General features: G+C 38.6%; 1 protein-coding gene across 2 annotated transcripts; it reads right to left on the minus strand.

The window, feature by feature from the left end:
* Positions 1-8,745: 8,745 nt before the first annotated feature.
* On the minus strand, positions 8,746-26,972 carry NFYB (nuclear transcription factor Y subunit beta). Of its 2 annotated transcripts, none has more exons than XM_007454281.1 (8): positions 25,774-26,313; positions 24,244-24,330; positions 17,514-17,607; positions 15,964-16,094; positions 13,712-13,909; positions 12,406-12,487; positions 11,204-11,283; positions 8,746-10,341 (listed from the first exon to the last, which is right to left on the minus strand). In XM_007454281.1, exons 2-8 carry the CDS (start codon positions 24,247-24,249, stop codon positions 10,309-10,311), a joined length of 624 nt encoding a protein of 207 aa, XP_007454343.1. In that variant the 5' UTR covers positions 24,250-24,330; positions 25,774-26,313; the 3' UTR covers positions 8,746-10,308. The 2 variants fall into 2 exon arrangements, with proteins under 2 accessions (XP_007454343.1, XP_007454342.1); XM_007454280.1 differs by lacking the exon at positions 25,774-26,313 and adding an exon at positions 26,896-26,972 and having other exon boundaries at positions 9,895-10,341.
* Between the last annotated feature and the right edge of the window lie 183 nt (positions 26,973-27,155).

The raw sequence follows: 27,155 nt of genomic DNA on the forward strand, positions 1-27,155 counted from the left end.
TAACTTCTGTGAAGAACAGCCCATATTCATTCTTTTTTTCATATTACTATGTAATTCTTCCCCACCAGTTACAATAATTGCCTGATATGCAATGCAGAACAGTGGCTGAAATCATCGGATGTTCCCTCTCTTTGTTGATGAAGTTATATCCCGTAACCTTATATCCTTTTTCTTTTACAATGTTTGTTGAGAATAAAATGATCCCACATGTGCTTAATCTTCAGCTTAAGAACTAGAATACCCTCAGATGTGTAGAATTACCCCACTCGGTCTTCCCTCCCCACATACCACATGAGGTAAACATTATTCTGGATTTTTTGGTAAAATTCCCATATTTTTATTTATGGCCCTGCCATCTATATTATGCCCTAATAATATATTATTTAGATTTACCTGTTTTTGAACTTTTATGTAAATGGTATCATGCTGTATGTATTCTTCTGTGACTTTTTTCTGACACTGTTTTTGAGATTCTTATCCATGTTTATGCATGTAAGTATATTTCATCTGTTTTTCACTACTGTATAGTATTCCATTATATGACTATACCACAATTTATCTATTCCTCTGTTCATGGAGATGTGGATTGTTTTCAGTTTTTGGCTATTCTGAATGATGCTGCTAGTGAGCATTCTGCCAGTTACAATGTAAGCTCCGTGTGGGCAGGGATTTTGTCTTTTTTGTGTGATTTTGTCTGTTTAACACATTCACAATGTCTAGAGCAATGCTGGCACATGGTAGATGCTTAATAAATATTTGAGGAATGAGTGAATTCCTGTACATGTCTCCTGGTGCACACGTGCAAGAGTTCTCTAGGGCATTTGTTTTCAAAGTATGGTCGAGGGACTCTTGAGGTCCCTGAGACCCCTTCAGGGGAGTCTGTGAGGGCAAAAGCATTTTCATAAGAATACTAAGACATTATTTGTCCTCTTCACTCTCATTTTTCATTTTTAAGTGTTTTCCAGATATATTATGACATCATCACTCTGACAGCTTATCAAGTGTGTACCTATATATTTTTGTTTTGAAAATGCCTGTTTTAATTTCTAATATGGTAAATTTTGATAACTATAACCCACATGAACAACAGCTCTTTGAGGTCCTCAGTAGTTTCTAAGGATGTAAAGAGGTTCTGGACCAAAAATTTGAGAACTGATGCTCTAAGAAGCAGGTTTTACTTAGTCATACTGAACTGTTTTCTACAGCATTTGTACCAGTTAAGCTCCCACTGGCAGTGGTTGAGTGTCATTGCAAACACTTATACCTTAGCAAACACTTAATCTTGACTATCTTTTATATTTGCCAATTGGATGGCGATTGTATAGTATCTTACTGTGGGTTTAATTCGCATTTCCCTGATTACTAATGAAACTGAGTGTTTTTTCGTACATGAATGTGTTTCCTCTTCTGTGAAATACTTATTCATGTCTTTTTTGCCCATTTTTCTATTGGGTGTGTGTCTTTTTTTTCATTGATTCATATGATTTCTTTATATATTCTGGATGCCAGTCCTTTGTCAGCTAAACATGTTGTATGTATTTTCTCCCAGTTTGTGTATTATCTTTTGTGATTGTATTGAATTTATTGATTAGCTTGGAGAAAATTGATATCTTTTCAATAATGAGTCTTCCCATCCAAAAACATTGTGTATTTCTCCATTTGGTTTTCTTTTAATATCTGTCAATAAACTTTAACAATTTTTCTCCATAAAGGCCTTCATGTCTTATATTAGTTTTCTTTCTGGGAGTTTTATATATTTTTTAATGCTGTGGTAAATTTCTTAAAATTACACTTTCTATTCTAAGTGGATGTTGCTGATTATAGATATATTGTTGCTATGTGTTGATTTTGGATCCAGCAACCATGCTAAATGTTTATTAGTTCTAATAATGTATCTAGATGTCTTTCTGAGTTTTTTATATAATTGCATCATCCGAAATGGTGGCAGTTTTCTTCCTTTCTGGTCCTTCTACCTTTTAAAAAATTTCTTCTTACATTTCTGTACTTGCTAGGACCTGTAGTACAACGTTGAAAAGAACTGATAGTGAACATCCTTGTCTCAGCCCCAATTTAAAGGGAGTGCTTTCGACATTTCAGTTGAGTATTTTTTTTTCCCACAGATGGCCTTCATCACGTTGAGATTCTCTTCTGTTTCTAGTTCGCTAATAGTTTTATGTGAATGAATGTTGAATTTTACTGAATGCTTTTTTCTCATCTATTTAAATGGTTAAATTGTTTTTTCTTTTAATGTTAATGTATTAAATTATGATAGTTGATGTTTTAATATTGAAGCAATCTTTAATTCCTAGGATAAACCCAGTTTGATCATGGTGTGTGTGTTTTAATACCTTGCTGGACTCAATTTGCGAATATTTTCTTTAGGATTTTTGCCTCTACGTTCGTGAGTGAAATCAGCTTATAGTTCTCCTATTGTGTCCTGTCATTGTCTGGTTTTGGTATCAAGGTTATACTAGTCTTATTAAATGAGGTTTTCAACTGTCTGTAGAGTTTAAGATTGGAACTAGTCTTTTTTTTTCTTTTCTTTTTTTTTTTTTTAATACACAACGTATTTATTTATTTATTTATTTATGGCTGTGTTGGGTCTTCGTTTCTGTGCGAGGTCTTTCTCTAGTTGTGGCAAGTGGGGGTCACTCTTCATCGCGGTGCACAGGCCTCTCACTATCGTGGCCTCTGTTGTTGCGGAGCACAGGCTCCAGATGCGCAGGCTCAGTAATTGTGGCTCACGGGCCCAGTTGCTCCACGGCATGTGGGATCCTCCCAGACCAGGGCTCAAACCTGTGTCCCCTGCATTGGCAGGCAGACTCTCAACCACTGCGCCACCAGGGAAGCCCCTGGAACTAGTCTTTAAAGCCATGTGGTCATTAAGAGAAGATTTTAAACTATTGATTCATTTCTTTGAGGGTTTTAGTGTCATTAGGATTTATTATTCTCAAGTCAGTTTAGTTAAATTTAATAAATTCTTCTAGGGATTTCTCCATTTCATCTTAGTTTAACTTTTTGATATTGTTATCCTTATTAGCTTTATATCGTTTTAGTTTCCACAGCATATGTAGTTATGACTTTTTCATTCCTATTAGTTCATTTGTACCTTCTCATTTTTTTTCATCATTAATCCTTCCAGAGGTTTGACTTTTTAACCCATTAGTCATTTTCAAAGTGTATTTCCAAATGCTAGGGGTGGGTTATAGTTGTCTTAATCCTTATTTCTTATGTCATTTTTCCAGAGAATATGAGCTATAAGATTTTCTGAAATTTGAGACTAGCTTTATGATTTATCTTGTGATCAGTTTTTATACATGCCCCATGTTTACTTGATAAGAGTGTATATTCCTCGGTTGTTGAGTGCAGTGTCCATTAGATCAAACTTGTTAGTTGTGCTGTGCAGATCTTCTCCTTACTGATTTACCTTATACTTAATTTCTTATTTACTGAAGAGTCTCAAGATCTCATTATGATAAGCAGATTTCTCAATTTCTCTTTAAGTTGTGTTTGCTATCTTTTTCTTCGCTTTCTTTTTCTTTGGGTTTTATTATTAGATACATACCAATTTAGAATTTTTCTATCTCCCTGGTGAAAATTGAATTTTTTATAATTATGTAGTGACTCTCTGTGAATGCTGTTGCTTTCATCTTTTTGTTGTCCTTACTTACTATAGCAGTGTTTCGGTTAGTGTTTATCTGAATATCTTAGATCTTTTTTTGGCCTCACATTTTGATACACACTTAAAAGATACGGCCACAGAAAACATACGGATGGTTTGGTACCTCTATTATGATTACAAGTATAATTTGGATTTATTTCTATGATTTCTATTTTTATGATTTCTCATCATATCATCTTTTTAAATTTTTGTCCACTCCTCCCTTATCTTTCATTTTTCATTTTCTTATTCTTTTTTCCCTTCCTCTATTTGTTGGGGTTTTTTTCAATTATTATATTTTTTTCTTATGAGTTCTATTTGGTTTATAAATGTACTTCTTTTCCTGTGTAATCTTTTGCTCCTTATTCATATTTTCCATGCTTCTATTCCTTTATACATCAGTAATTTTTCTTGTGTTGATACCAGTATTCTTTGTGGGTGAGTCTACTGTTGTATAAATTGTGTTGTTCTTCATTTACGGTGCCATTTCCCCTTGTTTTGTGATACCTGAAACTTATTTTCCTTGGGAAAAAAGGAATTACTTGAAGTATGGACTGAAATTGAGATCCTTAAGATAATTTGTTTGTTCTGCCAAACACCCAGGGGCCACTAACCTGAGACCACTTTAAATTATGAGCTTGAAGTTTCTCTGATTTCAGATCACAAACCTTAGGGCTCACCAGTGATTATGAATTCAAGGGTGGTGGTGATTTATCCCCCTCCACCCAGAACCAAAATTGAACCAGGCAAGGTTCCTTGCTGCCCACTTCTCGGTGGTGGCCCAGCTAGACTCCAGCCTAAGTGAGCCTCAGGCTTTATGTCCAGTTCCCCCGCTACTGGTAGCTTCTGGTCTCCAGAGTTTAACAGAACTCTCATGGCAAAAGCAGGCTTTGGTGCTGGCTCACCTCACAGGTGTCCTGTTTCCCTTTCATTTTTGGCGTTTTGCAGATGCCTTATGCTTTCCTGTCAACTCAGTGACACATTTAAAAAGATATTTATTTAATACAACTTTACATTGTTTCTTACATTTTGTTCAACATTTGGTTTTTTCAAACAGGAGTTACTGAAGGTATCTAGACTGCCTTACTCTCAGAAATGAAGTCTAAATTAAAATTCGTTTTACTTTGTCCTGATGTGAGTAGGAAACATAATAGTTTGTAGTCTGTACAGAATTGTAGGATGCCTCGTTCTTTCCTTTGTACTGTCCTGCAAGACAGCACTTTTATGGTATGGGGACTGCTACTTGCAAGGTTGGAAATGTATAGAAAACCATTTTTTTAAAGTTACACTCTTCCTCCACAGTAAGGAATGGCTCTGCCATTTCCTTAAATGGCTATTAGCCCAAATATTACTTGTGTTCTTTGACTAGTGATTGCTTTGGTCTGAAAAAAAGGATTTGAATTTGGTTTCTTGTAAACCTAATGTTGGGCATTATATATGCGTGAATGGGCCTTCTTGGCATACCTGTCCTAGCTGAAAGGCACTGTCTGTTATGACTTGTCTTTGCCTAGCAACTTGTTTTCAACCTATTACCCAGTGTTTAAGGTTCAGAACTATCTTTCATTCAGATGTACTCTGAAACTGAGCCCTGGAAAAGAGGTGCAAAAGTAAGACACAAAACTGTTACTGTTTGTACTTAGAGGACAATCAAGGAAGACCTAAATTATGCCTTTTTAAAAGAGGCAAAAATTTATGCTGTTGTGTCAGAAGTTTTTAATCTTATGTATTTTTGTGGAAGATGGAGGAATTACCTATCAACTTGTAACTTCCGCCCCTAAAAGGCATACATGGCCATTAGGCCTCTACAGACAGAGCCAGCACATATTTTACTGACTTTATTTGGCACGCTCGGTGGCACTAAACTTGGCAAAGGAGTTCTTACAATACATTGCCTTGCACAGGTATCTATTTAATATGCAGTGCAAAAGGAAATTGTCTCTGGAGTAAGGTCAGGGAAAGCTGTAACTGTATCTCTAGGCAAGCTTGCATCTCAAAATGTGATGCCCAGAAGCCAGAGATATGAATCCATCCCAATGCAATCTGTGACCCATGGTTTGAAAGGATTCTGCCTTATGGTTTTAAAATCCTTAAAATCAGGTATAAAAAGCAGCATAGTCTTGAAGGAAATATCCATGGAGCAGTAGCAGCCAGCATATCGGCTAATTACAAACCGATTTTGGATGGTGCTGTTTTCCGTATTTGATGATTAGTACAAAGTTTTTACAAAAGTTTTAAAGGCTTTCCTGATGAAGTTTAAGCTGAGACCTGAAGGATGAGTTAGCCTTATCCAGGCAGCAGGAAGTAAGTATATGTGTTTAAAGCCATGGCAGGGGGCTGGGAAGAAACAAAGAACACGGCACAAGGAGCCAAGGGACCCGGGTGGCTGGAGCAGAACGAGAAAGAGGAAGCTAAACTTGGTGAAATTAAGCAAAGTAACATTTCCAGCTCTAAAAGAAACCGTAAACTAAAACTGAATAGTTTTTAGACAGTATAGTACAACTCTTTGAAAACAAAGTTAGTAGGGTTGTTCTATTTTTTACTCATGAGCACACTATATGACAATGTGAGTTTAATGTCAATATATATATAAATTATTACATAAACTAATAAATTGCCTAATTCAGGGATACCAAAATTATACATTTAAAATAGACTGGCTTTGGGAATTCCCTGGCAGTCCAGTGGTTAGAACTCAGCGCTCTCACTGCCAGGGTCCCAGGTCAATCCCTGGTTGGGGAACTAAGATCCCACAAGCCGCATGGCGTGGCCAAAAAAATAATAAATTAAAAAAAATTTTTTTAATAAAATAGACTAGCTTTCAGTATAAACCTCATCCAGTATCACTTATTTGACTGACTCAGAAGTGTATTTTATTTTATTTTTTGGGGGGGGGGGCTTTTATTTTTTTATTTACTTATTTTTTACATCTTTATTGGAGTATAATTGCTTTACAATGGTGTGTTAGTTTCTGCTTTATAACAAAGTGAATCAGTTATACATATACATATGTTCCCATATCTCTTCCCTCTTGCGTCTCCCTCCCTCCCACCCTCCCTATCCCACCCCTCTAGGTGGTCACAAAGCACCGAGCTGATCTCCCTGTGCTATGCGGCTGCTTCCCACTAGCTATCTATTTTACGTTTGGTAGTGTATATATGTCCATGCCACTCTCTCACTTTGTCACAGCTTACCCTTCCCCCTCCCCATATCCTCAACTCCATTCTCTAGTAGGTCTGCATCTTTATTCCCATCTTAGCCTTAGGTTCTTCATGACATTTTTTTCTTAGATTCCATATATATGTGTTAGCATACGGTATTTGTCTTTCTCTTTCTGACTTACTTCACTCTGTATGACAGACTCTAGGTCCATCCACCTCACTACAAATAACTCAGTTTTGTTTCTTTTTATGGCTAATATTCCATTGTATATATGTGCCACATCTTCTTTATCCATTCATCTGATGATGGACACTTAGGTTGCTTCCATCTCCTGGCTATTGTAAATAGAGCTGCAATGAACATTTTGGTACATGACTCTTTCTGAATTATGGTTTTCTCAGGGTATATGCCCAGTAGTGGGATTGCTGGGTCATGTGGTAGGTTCTATTTGTAGCTTTTTAAGCAACCTCCATACTGTTCTCCATAGTGGCTGTACCAATTCATATTCCCACCAGCAGTGCAAGAGTGTTCCCTTTTCTCCACACCCTCTCCAGCATTTACTGTTTCTAGATTTTTTGATGATGGTCATTCTGACTGGTGTGAGATGCTATCATCTCATTGTAGTTTTGATTTGCATTTCTCTAATGATTAATGATGTTGAGCGTTCTTTCATGTGTTTGTTGGCAAGCTGTATACATTCTTTGGAGAAATGTCTATTTAGGTCTTCTGCCTCAGAAGTGTATTTTATCACATAAAGCAAGAAATATTGTCTTATTTTGTACTGCTGATAAAATAAGTTTCCCTAAGAGAAAATATATTTTCCAAAAATCTTGCACTGCAAGATTTCATTCTTGGTAAATGGTAGAAACTTTTTTTTTTTTCATTTTTCAGGCCTAATGGATATGCAAGAAGGCATGTTTTTGAAGAAAGGAAAATACTGCATAGATAGTATACTATAAGAGGAAAAGATATACAAATAGCTTAAAACATCATCATACCCAAGCATATGACACTAGAAAGGTAGCATTTAAAAAAATTTTCTCTGGACTAAAGCATCTCCGTTTATAACGAGGTAGTGAGGGGACAGATAGAAGCTAACTTATGTCCCTTCTTCTATGACTTAATCACTGAAGCCCATTTCTCTCTTAGATACTCATAAAGCAACACATACAAAATTATTTTAAAAACTAACTTTTAGGTTACTGTAGGAGCTTATATACTTAAGTTCCAGGGTAGAAAACGTGACATTCAGTTACATGCAACATAGCCAGGTAAGAAGGCAGCACTACTTCTCACATGCATAAAAGGGGATTATGGACCTGACACGTGCAAGTCGCCAATGTTCCTTCAGAGTATGAAGCCCGTATAATCCAAAATTGACCTAATTTTACATACGCTAAAGTTTTAGTACTAATAGCGATTTAGTAAATTTAGAATTTTATTTTGGTATATACTGATATACATTTTAAAGTTGTCTGATTTTTTAATCTTGATTCTTAAACATAGCTCAATCTTTAAACTTTAGAGAAAGAACCTGATAACCAAAGATCAAGTGCTTTTATCAGTTATATAATGACATACTGCCTGGATCAAATGGAAGATATTTCAAAAATACAATTATATATATATCAAAAGCCTTAAAATTTTGCATATCTGTTAAACCAACAATTCTACTAATAGAATTTATTTGAAGAAAACAGTCATGGATGTACACAAGATTCAATGAAGTGTCGTTTATAACTGTGAAAAGATGTATATAGTCAAAATGTCCAATAGAAGATTAAATAAATTATGTTTCAGCCATACAACAGAATAATAAAGAAATAAAAGTAGAAGACTATGTAATGACCTGGGAAAGATGTTCACAATATATTAAGTGAAAAAAGCATGTTACAAAACATTATGCAAGTATGAGCCCATTTTTATAAAAATATACATATTTAGCAAAGTAAAAGGACAAATCGTATTTACCAAAGTATTAACATTGGTTGTTTTTAACATAGTAGGATGATGGCTGGTTTTGCTTAACCACCCTTTTTTGCCCGTTTGAATTTTCTGTAATGAAGATTATTTTTTAAATGGGAAGGTAGTGAGGGAGTTATTAACTTCAGATTATCCCAGTTGTGCCCGCAAAAGCTCCTTCTGGCAAAGTAAATGTTTCTGTCCAGCCTGTATCTAGGAAATTGCTTCTCCCTTATAAATTTGAGTGTCCTTCCAAGATGACATTCACTCAAAGTGCCTTTTAGGCAAACTATACATGAGCAATTGTTGATTTAAAAAAAAAAGAGAGACTCAAGTTAGTTATCACCAAAAAGAATAGGTGAGAAAATACAAGTCCTCACTCTAAAAAAGGAACAACCCAAGTACAATACTAGTAAATTATACAAAGTTACATTATCTAAATTTAGTTTATTGCAAAGATCAAGACAGCACACTAGAAGCTGGCGATTTCTCTTTCGCACCATTCACAGCACTAACTCTGTTCTTCACTTCATTCACTCACCCATGCAAAAAAGCTCTGTATACACACAATGATGTCTGACATTTCTTGGTTCCCATAGCATAACAGGAAACTTAACATTTCAATTAAAAGGGTAAAATGAGGACATTTACCATCAGACTATGAAATTCCTCTTCTGGAAGAGGATACTATATAGTATTTGAAGATATGCCTTTGGAAAAATCATATACAAGATGAAAGGGGCACCATTTCAAGAGCACTAGGACTACATTAAACTTAAATGAATTCCAACACTCATAATAATGTAACTCAAAAACAAATCCAGTCTTAACAAAAGCTCCGATAAACTAAAACTATCTTAATAGGCACAATGAACAGTGTAAACACTGTTAACGGGCACCAACTTGAATAGGGCCGACAATATTTGCTTCTGCATTCACACTTAATTTCTCAATTACATTAAAAAAAAATGGTGCTGCTTAAGCTATGAATGTTTTACAAAAAAGTTAATAAATATGGCAAATGCTAAAAATCTAGCTAGGTTATCATGCAAAGTATTATATAACCAAGACAAACTCAAATTTATAATAAAGGCAACTTGCATTCAAAATGAACTCTACCCTTATTTTTTATTAAAAGGGCAAACATCATGAATTAACCCAGCTGCTTACTTGAATTATTACAAAAGTAACATGATTCAATATGAAAATAAGAAACTGTCTACAAATCTCTGACAGTAATAAACTGCAATATACAATGCATACAGGAGTCATACAGAGCAACAAACTCTCGTACAAAACAAAAATATTTTAATACCTTTAAAATCCAAATTTTTCTTTAAAATCATTCATGAAAAAGATTCTCAAGTCAGAATTAACACCTCAATTAGTCAAGCATTGGGAAGCTACATTACAACTATTTAATATACAAAGAGACATCTTTTCACCAGTCAGCTCCTTCTAATGTCTCTGTTCCGGAATCATACAGACTCAGCTCTCTACACTCTCCAGTCCATCATTTCTTCGGATCATGAAAACTGAATTTGTTGAACACCAGAAATCTAAGATTTGAAAATTTAAATTGAGCAGAATTAAAGAAAAAATAGTTTCCTGTATATTATAAACATTCAAAGAGTAAAAGCAACAGACAATGAAAAATAAGTCTAGTTCCCACCCCAAATCTCCATTCTCTCTACCTAAAGAGCTACTTCAGTAATTCTTGTGTATCTTTATAGAAATCTATGCAAATACGTTCATCCCCTCAGTATCCACGGGGGATTGGTTCCAAAATGCCCTGTGGATGCCAAAATGCACAGATGCTCAAGTCCTTTTTCTTTTTTCTTTTTTTTTTTTTTTTTTTTTTTTTTCTTTTCTTTTTCTTTTTTTTGCGTTACGCGGGCCTCCCACTGTTGTGGCCTCTCCCGTTGCGGAGCACAGGCTCCGGACGCGCAGGCTCAGCGGCCGTGGCTCACGGGCCCAGCCGCTCCGCGGCATGTGGGATCTTCCCAGACCGGGGCACAAACCCGTGTCCCCTGCATTGGCAGGCGGACTCTCAACCACTGCACCACCAGGGAAGCCCGCTCAAGTCCTTTAATCGGCCTTCAGTATCCATGGGTTTTGCATCTGCAAATTCCATCTGCGGATTCAACCAACCACAAACCACACATCGGAAACATGATCCATGGTTGGCTGAATCCATGGGTGTGGAACCCATGGATATGAAGGGTGAACTGTATGAACATCTGTGTACACATCTGTAACCATTAGAGAATACTATACACAGTTATATATTTTGAGAAAACTATTTTTAACAACCTTTATCAGATTCTTAATGTGTTGACGTTAACTACCTGTGATTAAAAAAAAATAATGAATATAATTTTCTTAATTATTTAAAATATTAATAGAAAGAAGGTACTGTACCTGTTGATATGATGTTGTGTAAACCATAACATTTTGTTGCTGACCATCTGCAGTTATTAAGCCAGCTGGTAACTGGTTAGCTAAAAGACAAAAAAAAAAAAGTTAAAGCAGGAAAAGAATTGCATCTGCTTTCTTGACCTGAACCTTAAGGTTGTGTGATTTTTTCCATTTAAAAAAAGTTCCCTAAAAACGCACATTTTTTTCCTATAGCATTTCTCAGTTTTCTTAAGTGTACTTTCGCTAATTAATTCCCCATGGGCATAAAAGACTGGATGGAGTTTCTGACTCATAAGTAGACCTACACTGTGAGGCCTGGTTGGGAGCTACACTTATATAACTAAGCAACATATATTTTAAATATGAGAAATATATATACATATAAATTTTATATAAGAAACATAATCACCATAGGACCTTTTATTTCACCAATGACACTCAATTTTTTTTTTTTTGGGGGGGGGGTACGCGGGCCTCTCACTGTTGTGGCCCCTCCCGTTGCGGAGCACAGGCTCCGACGCGCAGGCTCAGCGGCCGTGGCCCACGGGTCCAGTCACTCCGCGGCATGTGGGATCCTCCCGGACTGGGGCACGAACCCTCGTCCCGTGCATCGGCAGGCGGACTCTCAACCACTGCACCACCAGGGAAGCCCTAACCACGCCCTTTTTTGGTGACCTCACTGTGTCAGGTCCAGATGGCTACTGGGATGGCTCCTGAACCATTGTAGTGAACTTGTTGGTTTTCATGCAGTGGGATCTTCCCGGACCGGGGCACGAACCCACGTCCCCTGCATCGGCAGGCGGACTCTCAACCACTGTGCCACCAGGGAAGCCCAACACTCAATTTTTAAGAAACCTTCAGTTCAAATTTATTTAAATCACAAGATTTTATATTATAAACAACAATTCTCAATACTCCTCTCATGTGAATCTTAAACCAAAAACTAGGGACTATGGAAATCCATTAGAACTATTGGTGAAAGATTATAATCTCTGCAGAATTAAAATTTATACGCTTATCCCTCACTGACTTCAAATATAAGGGCATGAACTAGTAAGAACTATTCAAAATAGTGCTGTGTCAAAACACTCAGTGCTAATATTCCAAAAGTTCTACTACAGACATATAGAATTAATCACTGCCAACAATCTACATGACTCGTAAGAACGAATGTAGCTGCATAAATGTATCATAACACTGCTTACTAAATGCCTCCTCTGTAAGCTCTTCACTTAGTCCATCTGTAGCTGTGACTGCTCCACCAATTCCTTTCTCTCCTTTCATAGCCTGAGGAAGGGAAATCAAACAAGTAATCACTGTATTCAAAACAACAACAACCTGTTTCCTAAATAAGAATGCTTACTTATTTCCTAAAATTAGGAGCTTCTATTATTACAAAATACAGAGTATTTATTAATGCTTCTGGTTAATAACATATGGAAAGGTCCTTCAAAATGCTGTTATATATGCAGTAGTCATCACGAGACAGTGTTAGTAATGACCGAGAAAATCTAAAATATTTGAGTAAAAATAAAGTTATTCCACACTACATCAAAAGGAAAAGAGAAATCTATTTACAGATGAGGTAGTCTGCAAAAACTGTAAATACCCAGCTTGCAGATCTACTACAGATGATCCAAGTTATCATTTAACTATACATGCAGCTCTCAGCCAGCACTATAGCAGCCAGTTTGGAGTTTAAAATTCCTAAATCAAAATTACAGTTTGGATCAAAGACCTCTAAGTTTCTGCCCACTCTCAGGTTCTAATGATGCTGAAGATTTGGAAAAGTTCTGTAAAGAATTTACACATTCTCTTCCTACTTTAGTCATTCTGTGCAGATACCACTAATTTAATGGGATTCTAACACTAGAGACATTAAGAAAGTATTTTGAAAGCAATGTGGATCTGACACCCAAGTTGGAGTGTAGAAATAAATATGCTGATCTCAATTCATTTTCACAAAATTCATACCACATGCAAACAAAAACCAAATAGGAAATGTAGAAGAATTCAATCAATAATAAGAAAAGGATATAGTTATAATTCCCTTTTTCTTATCTAAAAGGCCCCAAGCTTTGAGATGCTACCTCTTTTAAATTAGTTAACAATAACAGCATGTGCTAACATTATCGAGCACTCTGTATGTGCCAAGCCAAGGGCTGTACATAGATTATTTTACTTAGTCCTCTCAGTAACTCTGTGAGGTAGGTACTATTATTATTAGCCTCACTTTACAGACCAGGAAACCAAGGCCTAAAGTACTTAAACAGTCTGCCCAGGGTCACAGAGTTCAGCATCCAGATGGTCTAAATCCAGAGTCCATGCTCTTAATCATTACACAACTATGCTGTCATTAGTAATACAAAGGAAAAAAGAAAGGACTTCCTATTTAAGTTCAGTAATATAAGTGATTACATACTTCTGAGAAATGATTAATACATTTAAAAAGTTAAAAGTGAATAGTGTATCTTATTTTCTTAAAAACATAATGGGAGACACTTTACTTACCTCTCTGAACTTCTGAAGGTATAATTTCAGAGGTTCTACATAACTGTCGAAGCCTAAGGTAGACATGGCAAAGAGAATATCTTCTCCATTGATTGTCTTCCGTTTCTCTTGATGGCATCTTTCACTTGCTTCAGATGTTATAAAGCTGATGAACTCACTTACACATTCCTGAACACATTCTTTGGCATCTTTTGCAATCTGAAGAGAAAAATCATAGGTAAATCTGCAGGGAATATAACCACCACTTTCCTAACAACCTGCAAAAATAAAAGGCTATTCAGAAGAATACAAATTTCAGTTTATGACTGTTAACCTTTAATCTTCAAAATATATGCTGCTAACAGTGACGTAACGTATGCTATCAAAATTGCAACCCTCATTGAGTGAGACTGAAAACTTAAATACAAATGAGAGAAGCCTTGACAACTGTTCACAGAAAACAGAATTTAGGTATAAAAGCAACTACTGGATGACCCTACCACCCCATAAAAATGAAAACTCTTACAAACCAAGTGCCCCAAGAAAATCAGTCCTGTTATGTCTGGAGTATACTGTGGGCTAGACTTAGGTACTGCTTCTCTGCCCTGGCATTTCCACCAATGAGGACACCAGAAAGTTTTTAAAAACAAACTAAACACTAAATTCACTGTAAGGCTTACAAGGGAGTGAAATAATGACATCTGATGACATTTTTATTAATAAAGATACAAAGTGTCCGGAATCCGTTTTGAGTTTATGAAAAAGCCTACCAAAAGAAGCACACACCTGCCATCTCATTATAAAGACAACTCTTCACTTAGTGGTCTAGGGTTTGAAAGTGAAACTCTAATAGATTAAATCATGCAATTCCAAAGCCACTTCTAAGAGGAATGACAAAATCCTTGCTGAAACATTCTGTCTTTCACCTCCATGCCTATTTTACATCCTGGTGAAAAGTAACAAGAGTTACTGCATAAATGCAGTCAAACAAGATAATATAACCTGAGCTAGATACATAACTTTAGATGTTCCAGCAGCTATGCTTAAAAAAAAAAAAAAGGTGAAATTAATTTCAGTATATTTTGCTTAACCTAGTAAATCTAAAATATTATTTAAACACAGAATCCATTTAAAAATTGAGATATTTTAAATACTGTAAATCAACTATACTTCAATTAAAAAAACATTTTAAAAATTGAGATCTCTTTATCCTTTCTTTTATACTAAGCCTTCAAAATCTGGGGTATGTTTTACATTTACAGCACATCTCAGTTCATTCGGCCAACAATTCAAGTGCTCAATAACCACATGTGGCTAGTGGCCACAGTACCAGGCAGCTCAGGCCTAGCCTAGTAAGCAATTATCAGCAGTTGTGCTTTTTTCCCCTTAAAACATAAGGAGGATCACTCAAATTGGAACTTCTAGGCTTAGTGATATATTTTAATAATGTATTTCTTTGTAAGCTTTATTACTTTCGTAAGTATTTTCTAAGCTACAATAAAATGAGAGAAAGCTTATTATGCAATACAAAACAACATACAAAGTGTGGACTTCAGACCAAGTGATAAGTAGAGTGACAATGAGTTTTTAAAAGCTGTTATAAGTAACTGTTTATAGTTATTTCTCCACAAGACAAAACTACTTTAAAAGATCATGCCAGTTGAATTAAATGTATGTTAATATTTATAATTATAGAGAAAGTTTCCATATAGATTTGGGGGGAAAATCCTCACTACACCCATCAGCCCAACATGGTCCAATTTTGCTGCAACATTATGGAAGTTACAACTTCATATGCCCAAAACCTGAGAGTTCTGACAATGCACCTTTTTTTTTTTTTTTTTTTTTGCGGTACGCGGGCCTCTCACTGTTGTGGCCTCTCCCGTTGCGGAGCACAGGCTCCGGACGCGCAGGCCCAGTGGCCATGGCTCACGGGCCCAGCCGCTCCGCGGCATGTGGGATCTTCCCGGACCGGGGCACGAACCCGTATCCCCTGCAGGCGGACTCCCAACCACTGCGCCACCAGGGAAGCCCACAATGCACCTATTTTTAAAACGATTCTTAATTCTGTTTCATCTGCTTCCAGCAAGTGGGGAGCAGGAGCGCCGCTCAGCAACCAAGTGTGTACAACTGAGATGTGTGTTTTGCTGAAAGGCTGAATGACTGAAATCAACAGCTAACTATATTCATGAAATATGTGTTCATGTAGTTTTACATGCCCCCCTCCCCACCTCTGAAAAACAAAACCCGGTTAAATTTCTCCTCAGCATTACCTTTCCCGTTTGAGGTATGGCATTTTTCATTATCCTTGCAACATTTGCAATTGGAAGATATATATCTTGTTCTCTAAAACTTTCTTTTGAACCGTTTGTGTCTTCATGATCATTCATGCTGTCCTCAGTATCTAAGTAAAAATAACAGGTTTATAGCTTCTCATAATTTTTCCTTCAAGATAGAGAAGACTACCTCAGACAATCTAAGATAAGAAACATTCTGGTTCATTTCTTAATCGTTTTTAGGGATTAGGACAGCAGTTCTTTTCACAATTTTCTCAGGGCCATAACTGAGCCTCCTCATTAATTTCAAACCCACTGCCTAGAATACTCTTATCCTCAACTCTGCCTATTAAGTCCTACCTACCCACTCTCCAAAAAGGTCAAATACATCTCCACAGCACCTTCAGAAGTGATCTCTCCTTTCACAAAATATCTCAAACAAGTGCTTCTTTGTGTCTCTTCTCTAACACATTTTATAATCCTTATTTCTCATTCCCTCTCTTAGATTTTTGCTACCTGAGGCCAGGGATCAGCTTTGTGTCCTTCCTAGGACTTGGTACAGCACCTCCAACAGAGGAGGTGCTCATAAATTATCTGTTACATAACTTAGCTATAAAATAGAAGAGCCTATGATCTATGGCTCCATACATATAACAAGATTAAAAGGGTGTGCGTTTATCCAAAGCCAAGTTTATATAGAATGGAAAAACTGGACTTGAATATTACTAACCCAATTGGATTACCACTAATGTAGTAACAGTTTATGAACAAAGCTATAGCAGTAATCCAATGTTCTTACAGAAAGTAAATTTTTAGATATAACTGAAGCTTTCATAGTACAAATAATATCCTTTTATGATTAAATGCAGTATCTTGTAAGTAAACTTCCCACTCTTTTATTAATATATGTATTAAATAAGAAAGGTACTTAAGTTGATTCAGTTTACATTTTTACATGTTTAAAATGATGTCATCAAAATTAACTCGTTTGAATATCTGTTTTAGGATGGAATAATCACCTACCCCCAACTGCTTTCTACAAAAATATATCTTAGTGTTTTTTAATCTTACACATCAGACAGAATGCCACAAAAGCAAATTATTTCTGATAGGCCAACATAATACTGCCATTTTACTACAAGTTAAAACTTAATATTGAATAAAAACCAAAACTAAGTCTGTTCATAAGTACTAGAAATATAATAGCTAGCAACCACCCTCTAAAGAACTACTCAGTTTATCAATTGAGTAAGAATTTGCCATATTTAATACTTAAGTAGGAAATCAATAACAAATCATTAAAGAAACTGTACCAGCTTTAAAAAGGCATACTTTTATAGAATTATTTTCTAAAACCCACCATTCTTTTGAAGACTATTTCTAATAAAAATAGCAAAGTATACCTTTTTAGACTATCACTAAACTGTGACACGAGAGTGCTAATTTTCCTGTAAAGACAAAAGTAACATAGAACATCACATCAATAAAATTTCCACTTTCTAATTTGTTCCTACTTGTGAATTTGTTTCTAATTGTGGCTTTCTTACCATCATGAGGCTGTATAACATAATGACTTCCTCCAATATAGTCTGCAGAAATTCCTAGTTGAGAAGCATCTGTGGTGGAACTGTCACCATCCATCTATAAGGAAAAAAAGCTTTCAATAATCTTCAATAAAACTTGTCTAAAAACTACATAATAGATTCAGTGCTCATAAATTGTCATAGGATGAGTCAGTTACATTTTTCATAGCCTTAAGCTTACTAAAAGAAAACATATTTCTTGATTTGGAAACCTTTTGATAATTTGCCAATGATTCAAGATTCCCTATTCACCCTCTATTAAGTGATAAGCCTACGACCAACGGGGAAACAAAACAAGGAAATGAATTTAAAACACACCCGTCTTTCTTCTCAATTGCATAATCATCAAATATAGTATAGGCAACCCTGACTTACAACCTAATTTATCTCTGTAATGGCAAGCAAAGCCAAAATCAGCTTAGTAGTTAGCCACCTGGATATATCCAGCCTGTTCAGCTCTCCTGCTAAAGCCAGATATTCCTACACGAACTTTTTTGCTCTCGCTGCAAACTTTCTTTGCTATCTCACAGAAGTTCCACAACAGACAATATCCTGGTTTAAACTGTTGTTTGGTATAAGAAGCATATGGATTCCTTGCACAATTCTGTACCCATGCAACCCAAAAGTACACCCACATTTTGAACAAGCTCATCACCCCTAATTCTAGTCAAAGGTTAATTTTCTCTTCCCCCACCCTCAGACTTTTGACTCATTAAGGAAAAAAGAAAAGGAGGGGTCAGGGAGATTGGAGATCTGCATATAAAAATAGGAAAATGATAACCACAGACAAAAATGAGAGTTAAAATGACTTTTGTTTGTCTTTGCTGTACACAGGCCTCTCACTGCTGTGGCCTCTCCCGTTGTGGAGCACAGGCTCCGGACATGCAGGCTCAGCGGCCATGGCTCACGGGCGCAGCCGCTCCATGGCATGTGGGATCTTCTCCGACCAGGGCACGAACCCGTGTCCCCTGCATTGGCAGGCGGACTATCAACCACTGCGCCACCAGGGAAGCCCTAAAATGACTATTTTAAAAGAACCCTGGGAGTTCCCTGGTGGTCTAGTGGTTAGGATTTCATGATTTCACTGCTGTGGATTAGGGAACTGAGATTCCCTGAAGCCACACGGCGCGGCCAAAATAAAAATAAAACCGTGCTTAATTTTACTGAGAGGTAAATGATTTCTAAGAGGGAAACTCTGGGCGGGGGGTGGGGGGGGGGGCGGGATGGACCCATAAGCCCTGAACTGTCTCCATTACAACATGACAAATCCTGGAAGTCTTTCTGCTTTGCAAATAATACTATTCAGAACAATAAGGGACTGGCTAATTGTTGCTGGAAAAATTTTGAATGCATTATCTGAATAAAAAGCATAGCAAAAATTAAGTGTAATTTACATATGCTTTCAGGCCAAATCAAAAGGAGACAGTTGATCCTAAATGTTTATCAAGGCCAAGGACCCAGCACAAACTTAATGTTATTAACTGCAATATCTGAGTCCTCATGTAACACCTCTTCCTTTCCATCTCTGTTGGATTTTTATCTAATACTAAAATACCAGGCTAGTTTCCAAGTCTTCAATAACACGGCATTTCTTTGATGCATCTGTTGACTGTGGTATCTAATTTAATTGTAAATACAGATACATTTCCATAATTTATATCGCTGTTTTAAGGGGTAGAGAATAGAATTCACTTACTTTTAATAATTTGTGAAAGTACAGGGTACCTATTTATGATGCTCCTTAGGGCCCTCTAAGAGAAGGTAAACAACAGTCAGTGAGCTCTGATTTAGTCTCTTATTGATCCCTGAAAACAAGCATCCCTACCGGTTAAATGTATTTCTATATAAAATGGAAATAATAATTTCACCTTCCCCATCTTAAACAGCTAATATATGTATGAAGCATTTTTCCAAATATAAAATGCTATTTTGATCCTAAAATGCTATAAAGATACTAGGAGAGTTGTCTTTAATAGATAGGATGATGGATTTATTAGCCATGAGAGAGGTCAATTAGGATAGCTGTGAATGGATTGGTTTTTACAATGCCCTAGGGGAGATCAAGGTGCAGGAGACAGGACCAAAGTGGTTAAAAGCCTACAACTAAGAAACAAATACAGTTTGTTTTTTTGGGAAGGGGCGTTGGAGGCAGTTACAGAGATCCTTTGCTAAATCAATGTCCACAGGATAGCCTGAGTCTTTTAAAATAAGCTGATGAGCAAGACCCTGTTGTAATAACCACGATCTGAGAGATTAATTTATAGATATAATGTAAAAAAAGTGTTAAAAGCAAAAAGTTTAACTCACATTATCTTGTCATGCACTGGAATTAGCAGCAAGATTATCACCTGAATTAAGAACGTTAGCCTCTAAACCTCAGTCTTCTAAAAATTACTTCTGAAAGTATTTCATAGAGTTGTTGGAATTAAATAAAGACTAGAAACCTGCTAAGGACAGAGTTTGGCACATAGTATACTCAGGAGATGTCAGATCTCACCCTCCCTCCTTTGAAGATAAGCCACATGTCATCTGCTTAGCTGTATGCATCTTGGGTTCTGCAAGTTTTAGCTTTTCTGTCATTTCACCACTCCTGTCTTCCTCTTGTCTATCTTTCTACCATTAAAATCCTGCCCCATACTTTAATCCCAGCGTTCACCCATCCTCCTGAAATCTTTCTGATTTACCCTATTCTGTAAGCCAAAAATCAGTGTTCCCATCTTGGAATCCCCAAGGCTCTTAAAATCTTCCATTCAACAAGCTGGCCTCATCTTTGATGCTTACAATATGCTAGCTATCCTCCTATATATATATAAGAAATGAGGGGGGTAACTTGCTAGATACATCCCAAAGGCTTTTTCTAGGTCTAAAACTTCCTATTAAAATTTACAAAATAGATTGTAGATTGTAAGCCAGTGAACAAATATTTACCAAGTAAGCAGCCTGTATTTATCAAGTCTGTGCTATGTGCCGACAACGTCACAGGTCAACAACAAAGACAAGGTCTCTGTCCTCATCTTGCAGAGAAGACAAACGTTATGTAAACTGGGGTCAGGGGGATGGGGTGGGGAGCACAGCCTATTAGTATTTCCAAGGCACAGGCTCTGGAATCAGATCACCTGGTTTGAATTCCCTGCAACTTACTGGCAAGTGGGGCGAGAATAGTACTTACCATGTAAAGACCTACCATAGTATGACAGGAGTACTCAGTAAATGTTATATACAGTTGTTAAATAATGACAAATAATTAACTAATTGCTAGTGCCCAGTGCTAAGGAAAATAAAGATGTTTTGTTATATGCTTTGGGAGTTTATTCCATAAGGAACCTCATTAGTCTAAAAGAGTCAAGGAAGGCCGTCTTAAGAAAATGACGTTTAAACTGAGACTGAAAGATGAACAGCAATCAGTCAAAGAAAGATGGGACAAGAATGTTCCAGGCAAAGGAAACTGAGAAACAGTACTGGTGGGCTGGGATGAGCGAGTAGAGGCTGGGTCAAGCAGTATCTTGTGGACGAGAGTACATCAAAGAAGAGTTTTAGCAGAAGAATGCAAATCAGATTTTTTTTTAAAAACATCACTCTGGCTACAGTCCAGTGTAGAAAGTGAACTGGAGGGGAGCAAGAATGGCGGCAGAAGTCCAGTAAGGACTGTAATGCTGTATTTAGGGCATGAGTTCAGGAAAGATGATGAACATTCCCAGTATCAACAGGACAGCAGCACTGGACAGCAGAAGCAGAGACTACAGAGCTTTTTCGTTGGTAAAATCAACAGACTTGGTGGCTGACTGAATAAGAGCTGGAAGAAGAACCAAGGATAATGCTGGGATTCTTACAGCTGGGGAGACAGATGGCTTTCCCCAGAGAATGCAAAAGGAAGGGAACAGGAGTGCTAGGAGGATGCAAAGAGCCTAGCTGAAGTTGGTGACCATAAATGTTTAGTGGCATCGATATGTCCAGCTGTGATACTTACAAGCCTGGTAAGAACAGAGACCCTAAAGTGTTGAATTCCATCCAGACAACAAAGAGGAAAGAGCGTGTAGAATAATGACGAGAATGGGTAAGATGATCAATCATTAGATCCAAGGGAACTGAGAAATATGGACAAAGAGTAGTTAAATCCCATTAAATTAACTTTATTGACTATTCTAAGTAGTTTAACTGATAATATTGTTCTCTAAAATATTATGTGAAATAAATGGTCAGCTGTCTAAGTTAGTAAATTTTATTCTATAATTTTTTGATGTAGCAGTATCTTAACTATACTAATAATCTGTTGCACAAATGCGATAAGTAGTGCCCTCTTTAATATGTTTAACATTTTTGAGCACTTTCTAAATACCTTATGCAATGTTCATGACTCCATGAAGCAGGTGAGAAAACTGAGGTTATGTGAGGCTAATGACTTGCCAAAGGTGGCAACCTAAATGAAGTCCAGTCTCAAATGCGAAGTACCTTATAGTATCTGTTCCTGATAGTTTTTCAAATAGTCCTTAAGCCTATGTCTTTAATTTGTCCTCTAAATTCTGAGTCTACTGATTGTATATTAAAAACCTTCAAAGATGCTTCTCAAGCAAGGACAATATTAACTTCCCCATTTTCAAAATGAAATTGCTATGAGAAGTGAAGGTATGGTATAAAAAGCACTTAGCAGGGCTTCCCTGGTGGCGCAGTGGTTGAGAGTCCGCCTGCCGATGCAGGGGACACGGGTTCGTGCCCCGGTCCGGGAAGATCCCACATGCCGCGGAGCGCCTGGGCCCGTGAGCCATGACCGTTTAGCCTGCGCGTCCGGAGCCTGTGCTCCGCAACGGGAGAGACCACAACAGTGAGAGGCCCGCGTACCGCAACAACAACAACAAAAAAGTACTTGGCAAAGTACATGATACACAGTAAGAACTCAGCAAATATACCCTAGTATTATTACTGTCCCTTCAAATACAGTTCTCATATTCTTCCCAGGTATAAAAAGTTTTCTCTCTTACATGACCCCTTTCACCTGTTCTACGGATCAATTCCTTTTTATCTCTTTGAGGATAAGAAATAATACAAAGATTCCTCATCTCTAGTACCAGCTTCTTCATTCTTCCTTAAACATGCTTAGTCTCCCTCATTAAACACACCAAGTACATATAGACACATACAAGCTTAATTCTGCTCCACACTCTGGCTCATCCTCAGCCTGACAGTCCTTAACACACCTCTTCAGTCCTATTGAAACTCTGTGACATGTGCTTTTCCATCCCAACATGATACTGAAACTGCTCTCAAAAGTTGCCAAAGATCTTGCCTTCAACCTACTTGACTGTTCTTTGTAGTGCTGGCCACTGCTGACCCCACATTCATGCTTGGAATTCTCTTCTCCCTTGATTTCCAAAGCAATATTCTTTCCTTCCCACATCCTACTTGTTAGTTTTAACCAACAATCGTTTTCTCTTTCTTCCCTTACTTTAATAAACTCTTTAAATATCATGTCTATGCTCATAAGTCCTACATCTACAACTATATCATGACTGCCACTCAAGCAAGCCAGGCCTGTAGAATATGTCTGATATCCCACCACTGCAAACTTAAGATACTGGAAAATGAAATTCACCTCCCCCATCCCCTGCAAGAAGGCAATAGATAAGAACTCCTTCTGAACTGCTGCAATTCCATTGTTAACAATGCCATCTCTCTACGCTTCCAGGCTAATTATACCAGTGTCATCTTAGGTTCTTCCATCTCCTCCAAGATCTACCTAATCTGCTTAAATGTTTTCTGCATAGGCCCTTCCTTTTCTGTTTCCACTGGATTACTATCCAGCCTACCTGGGTACATGTAGTTTTAAGACCAATCTCACTGAAACATTGCTTCTATAGCTCTTGAACCTATAATGGTTCTAAAATCTTCCGCATCAAATCCAAAGCATTTCATGGCTTTACATGAGAGGTTCCCCTACTCAATCTAACTAAACTGGTTTCCAACTCTATCTTCAGGGCTGATTTTTTTAAAAAAACCTTATTTAGGGACCACCAGATTCTTTTGTTCTTGTTTTTGTTCTTCTGTTTTAGGAGTGAGGCAATCATGTCTCAAGGAAGTTGTGACATGCCTGATGTTACAGATGTAGTATCAGATTCAAGATTAAGTATCCAGACAGGTCACATGGTATCTCTTCACTGGATTATCCTGTGAAATCCCCACCTGGACCATGCAGATCTACTGCCCAGCCACTAAACATAAGTCACTCACCCCTACCTTCAGGCATTTGCTTATGGTGATAGCCTGCACCTATCCAACCCCACTCATCCTTCAAGGCTCAGTTCAAACCCTGCAGGTTCCCTCCATGACATTCCCAACTACCAAGCCCACCACACCTCTCTTTTCACTTGTGCTACCCTTAGAACCAGCATTTTCTGTTCCACACATAACTTGCCTCTAAGTATTCAATTTGACTAAAGCCCTACCAGCTAAACAGATAGCCTCTTGAGAGCTGGGACAGCTTTTTACGCTGTAGCCTGGACAACTCTTAAGGACCCAGAGGAAACACTTAATATATGCAAGTCCCTAAAAAGAAGAAAGCACAGGAATGAGGAGAGGTACTGTCTGGCCTTGAAAGGCATTCATTCTATCAGGAATCTCCAATATAAATCAGTTACAATTTTGTTTCCAGCTAATTACAGTTGAAATCAAATTAACAACCAAAATGATAAAACATACTTACTGTCATGAAATACTTTGAGAACCGTGTTGTCAGTGGTACTCAAGAACACCTGCCTAAAAAGGTGTCTAATCTCTGCCCAATTCCAACCTAGAAGATAAACATCTATTAGTAGTAAAAAAAAGTTAGCCTATAGGCTTTCTTCCTAGTAAAATTTTAAAAGGCATATATAATCTTACCTACTATTCTTATTTAATGGAGTGCATGACTAAAAAATGGTGCAAAAAGCAAGCACCCAATAAATGTTTGTTAAATTGGAAGATATATTTTGGAGAACTTACAAAAAAGTTAATGCCATCAGAGGGAGGTATTGCTTTTCCAACATAACCCTATATTTAGTCATGTTCATCATAAATATTCATCACAACACACCAAATTATATAATATGCAAGAGACCAAAATTCATGTAACATATCTTAACTATTTAAAATATCGACACCCAGACACGAACACCCCATTTATCAACTTAATTTTTTGGTGATGATTTTCTTATTGTTTTAGAGTGCGATTCAGAGTCCAAAAGCTCAAAAGGCGAGACAAATTTACTTCAGAGTATAATGCTTTTAAATATCTCAGATTATAGCGGGAAGAAGATACATGTTGCCCAGAGAACAACACAATTAAGACCTTTATCATTTTAAGGTACCACCATTTTGGACTCAAATTGCATCTCAATAGAACTTCCTTCTCACCTTAAGGCATAAATAGCTGAATAAACTAGGATCTATTACAATGTTACAATCTCCCTTTCTCATTTGCTTTTCCTTTTCTTGAGTGAAACAATTAAATGGAGAGTGGGGGGACAAAAATGGAGAGTGTTAATTTTTAAAAGAAGAAAAAAATACTGATACGCATTCAAGCATGAAATCTAGTAAATAGCAGGAAAAATTATAACCACTGAATTTTAAAATGCCATTACAAGGGTCCAGGCAGCAAAGACTGGCTGACATTGTCCACTGTGTTATAATCTTAAAAGGAATTTCTAATTTCTTTCCAAATATCGTCCTCTTCCTAGCCCAAAGCTGCCCGAAAAATTCCTTCCTTGTAGCTATAAGTGTTATTTTTTAAAGGGTGTCTCTGGGGGGTAAAAAAATCCTCAGAATCCTTAAAATATAGAAGCTGTATATATTTATGTATTTTTGCTGGGGAAAGGGGTGCCACACCTCACCACAATCACTCACCCAAATAGTTGAGTCGGTATATATTTAGATTCAGTATATCAAAGAAAAACACTATCACCTCATATGGTATATATTTTCTTAAAGGCAGGTTATGATATATATGAAAGCTCAAGGGAATGCATACATCTGTTTAATGTTTAAAGAAATGCAAATTTGTATCCAAGAAAAGCAGTAGACCCTTCCTTCCTCCACCCTCCATTCTTTGGCATCAAAACCAGAGTTTTGCATCAATATAATCCTTAAATTAAAAACTACAGCAGCAGTGTGAGGAAGGAATAATTGCCTTTTAAGGTATTTGGGTTAAACTTTCAATACTTTACAAATAAAATCCCTATTTGTTAATGCCACTTACATTGATCAGTTTACCTCATCACTTTATATTGCTGATTAGTTTCCACAGAAGAAAGCCGAAACCATCCCAGTGATTCGTAGCACGAACCGTGGAGTCCATGCAGGTTAGTGGGATACTATTTTTTTAAAGGTCATACGCTACCTAACCTTGCTTAAATCATCTCATTAGAGTACTTCGGTCGAGATTACGACTTGTGGGTCCTCTAATTCTTTGTTCTCGGAGACTACTACTCCTAAAGCCTGACATATCCTCCCCGCCTCCCACCCAAGATTAAAACCTTAGTCCAATCCGGAAGGCTTCCTTCCCACCTTCGGGGCAAGTCCAGGGACCGCAAGCCGCCAGATGGCTGCATTCTTTACGCGCAAACCAGACTGCGGGGAAACCAAATCCATTCCTTCCTCCCGGGGACCTGGCTTCCTCCCCATGAAGGTGCGCGGACTGGCCCCGGCCCCACGGCCCGCCCGGCCGACCTGTCAGTCCCGCCCGCGCGGCGCGGACGCACCGGGCGCGCATCCCCCCGACTCGCCCGGCCCGGGCCCGCGCCCAACGCCCGCCCGTCGCGCGGCGCTCGGGGTGCCGGGGCAGACAAAGCGGCCCGGCCTCGCCGTGCCCCCGCGGACCGGCGGGCGGAAGGGGGGCGCTCCCCGGGGACCCCTGCACGGCGGTCAGGCCCAGGGGTCAGGATCAGGGCCGGAGGTCCTGGCTGCGTCCCCCCGCCCCCCGGCCGGCTCTCCGCACAAAATGGAGCCGGCCGGGACGCCGCCGAGAGCGGGGCCCGACGGTGCCCCGGCGCCCCCTCCTCGGCCTCGGGCCCGGAGCTCTGCGGCGGCGGCGAGCAGGGGGCGGCCTGGCCCGCGTCCCGCCGCTCCTCGGCCCCGCGCACAAAGAGCCGCGCAGCGGCCCCGCGCTCGCTCCTCGGCCGGGCCCGCAGTGGGACAGGCCTCGCAGGCGCCCGCCCGGCCCCGGCTCCGGCCCGGGCGGGAGAGCGGGCGGGAGGGAGGCGAGTGCCCCCGGCCGCGGCGGCGTTGGCGGCGGGGACGGCGCCGGGAGGAGACGGACATTTCATTCGAGCTAAAGTGGAGTCGGTTTAGGAGCGATCATTGGCCGAAGCGAGACACAAACCTCCAATGCAGCCCTGGTTGGCTCCCGTCTCCAATCGGCTGTTTGGTTGGACAGAAAATGGCTGCGAAGGAACCAGTCCCAGCGCGGAGCTCCGCTTCCAGGACTCGGCCTTCCCTCCCTCCGCCGCGGGCCGCTTCCCTCGGCGCGACACCCTCCCTCCGCGCCTCCCGCGTGCCCGCCCGGCGCGGCCCCGCCCGGGCCCCGGCCCCGCCTCCGGCCCCGCCCCGTGCGCCGAGCGGCTGCAGCTGTGCCAGCCTGCA

This window comes from Lipotes vexillifer, unplaced genomic scaffold (genome assembly GCF_000442215.2).
Source record: "Lipotes vexillifer unplaced genomic scaffold, Lipotes_vexillifer_v1.1 scaffold492, whole genome shotgun sequence".
NCBI lineage: Eukaryota > Metazoa > Chordata > Mammalia > Artiodactyla > Lipotidae > Lipotes > Lipotes vexillifer.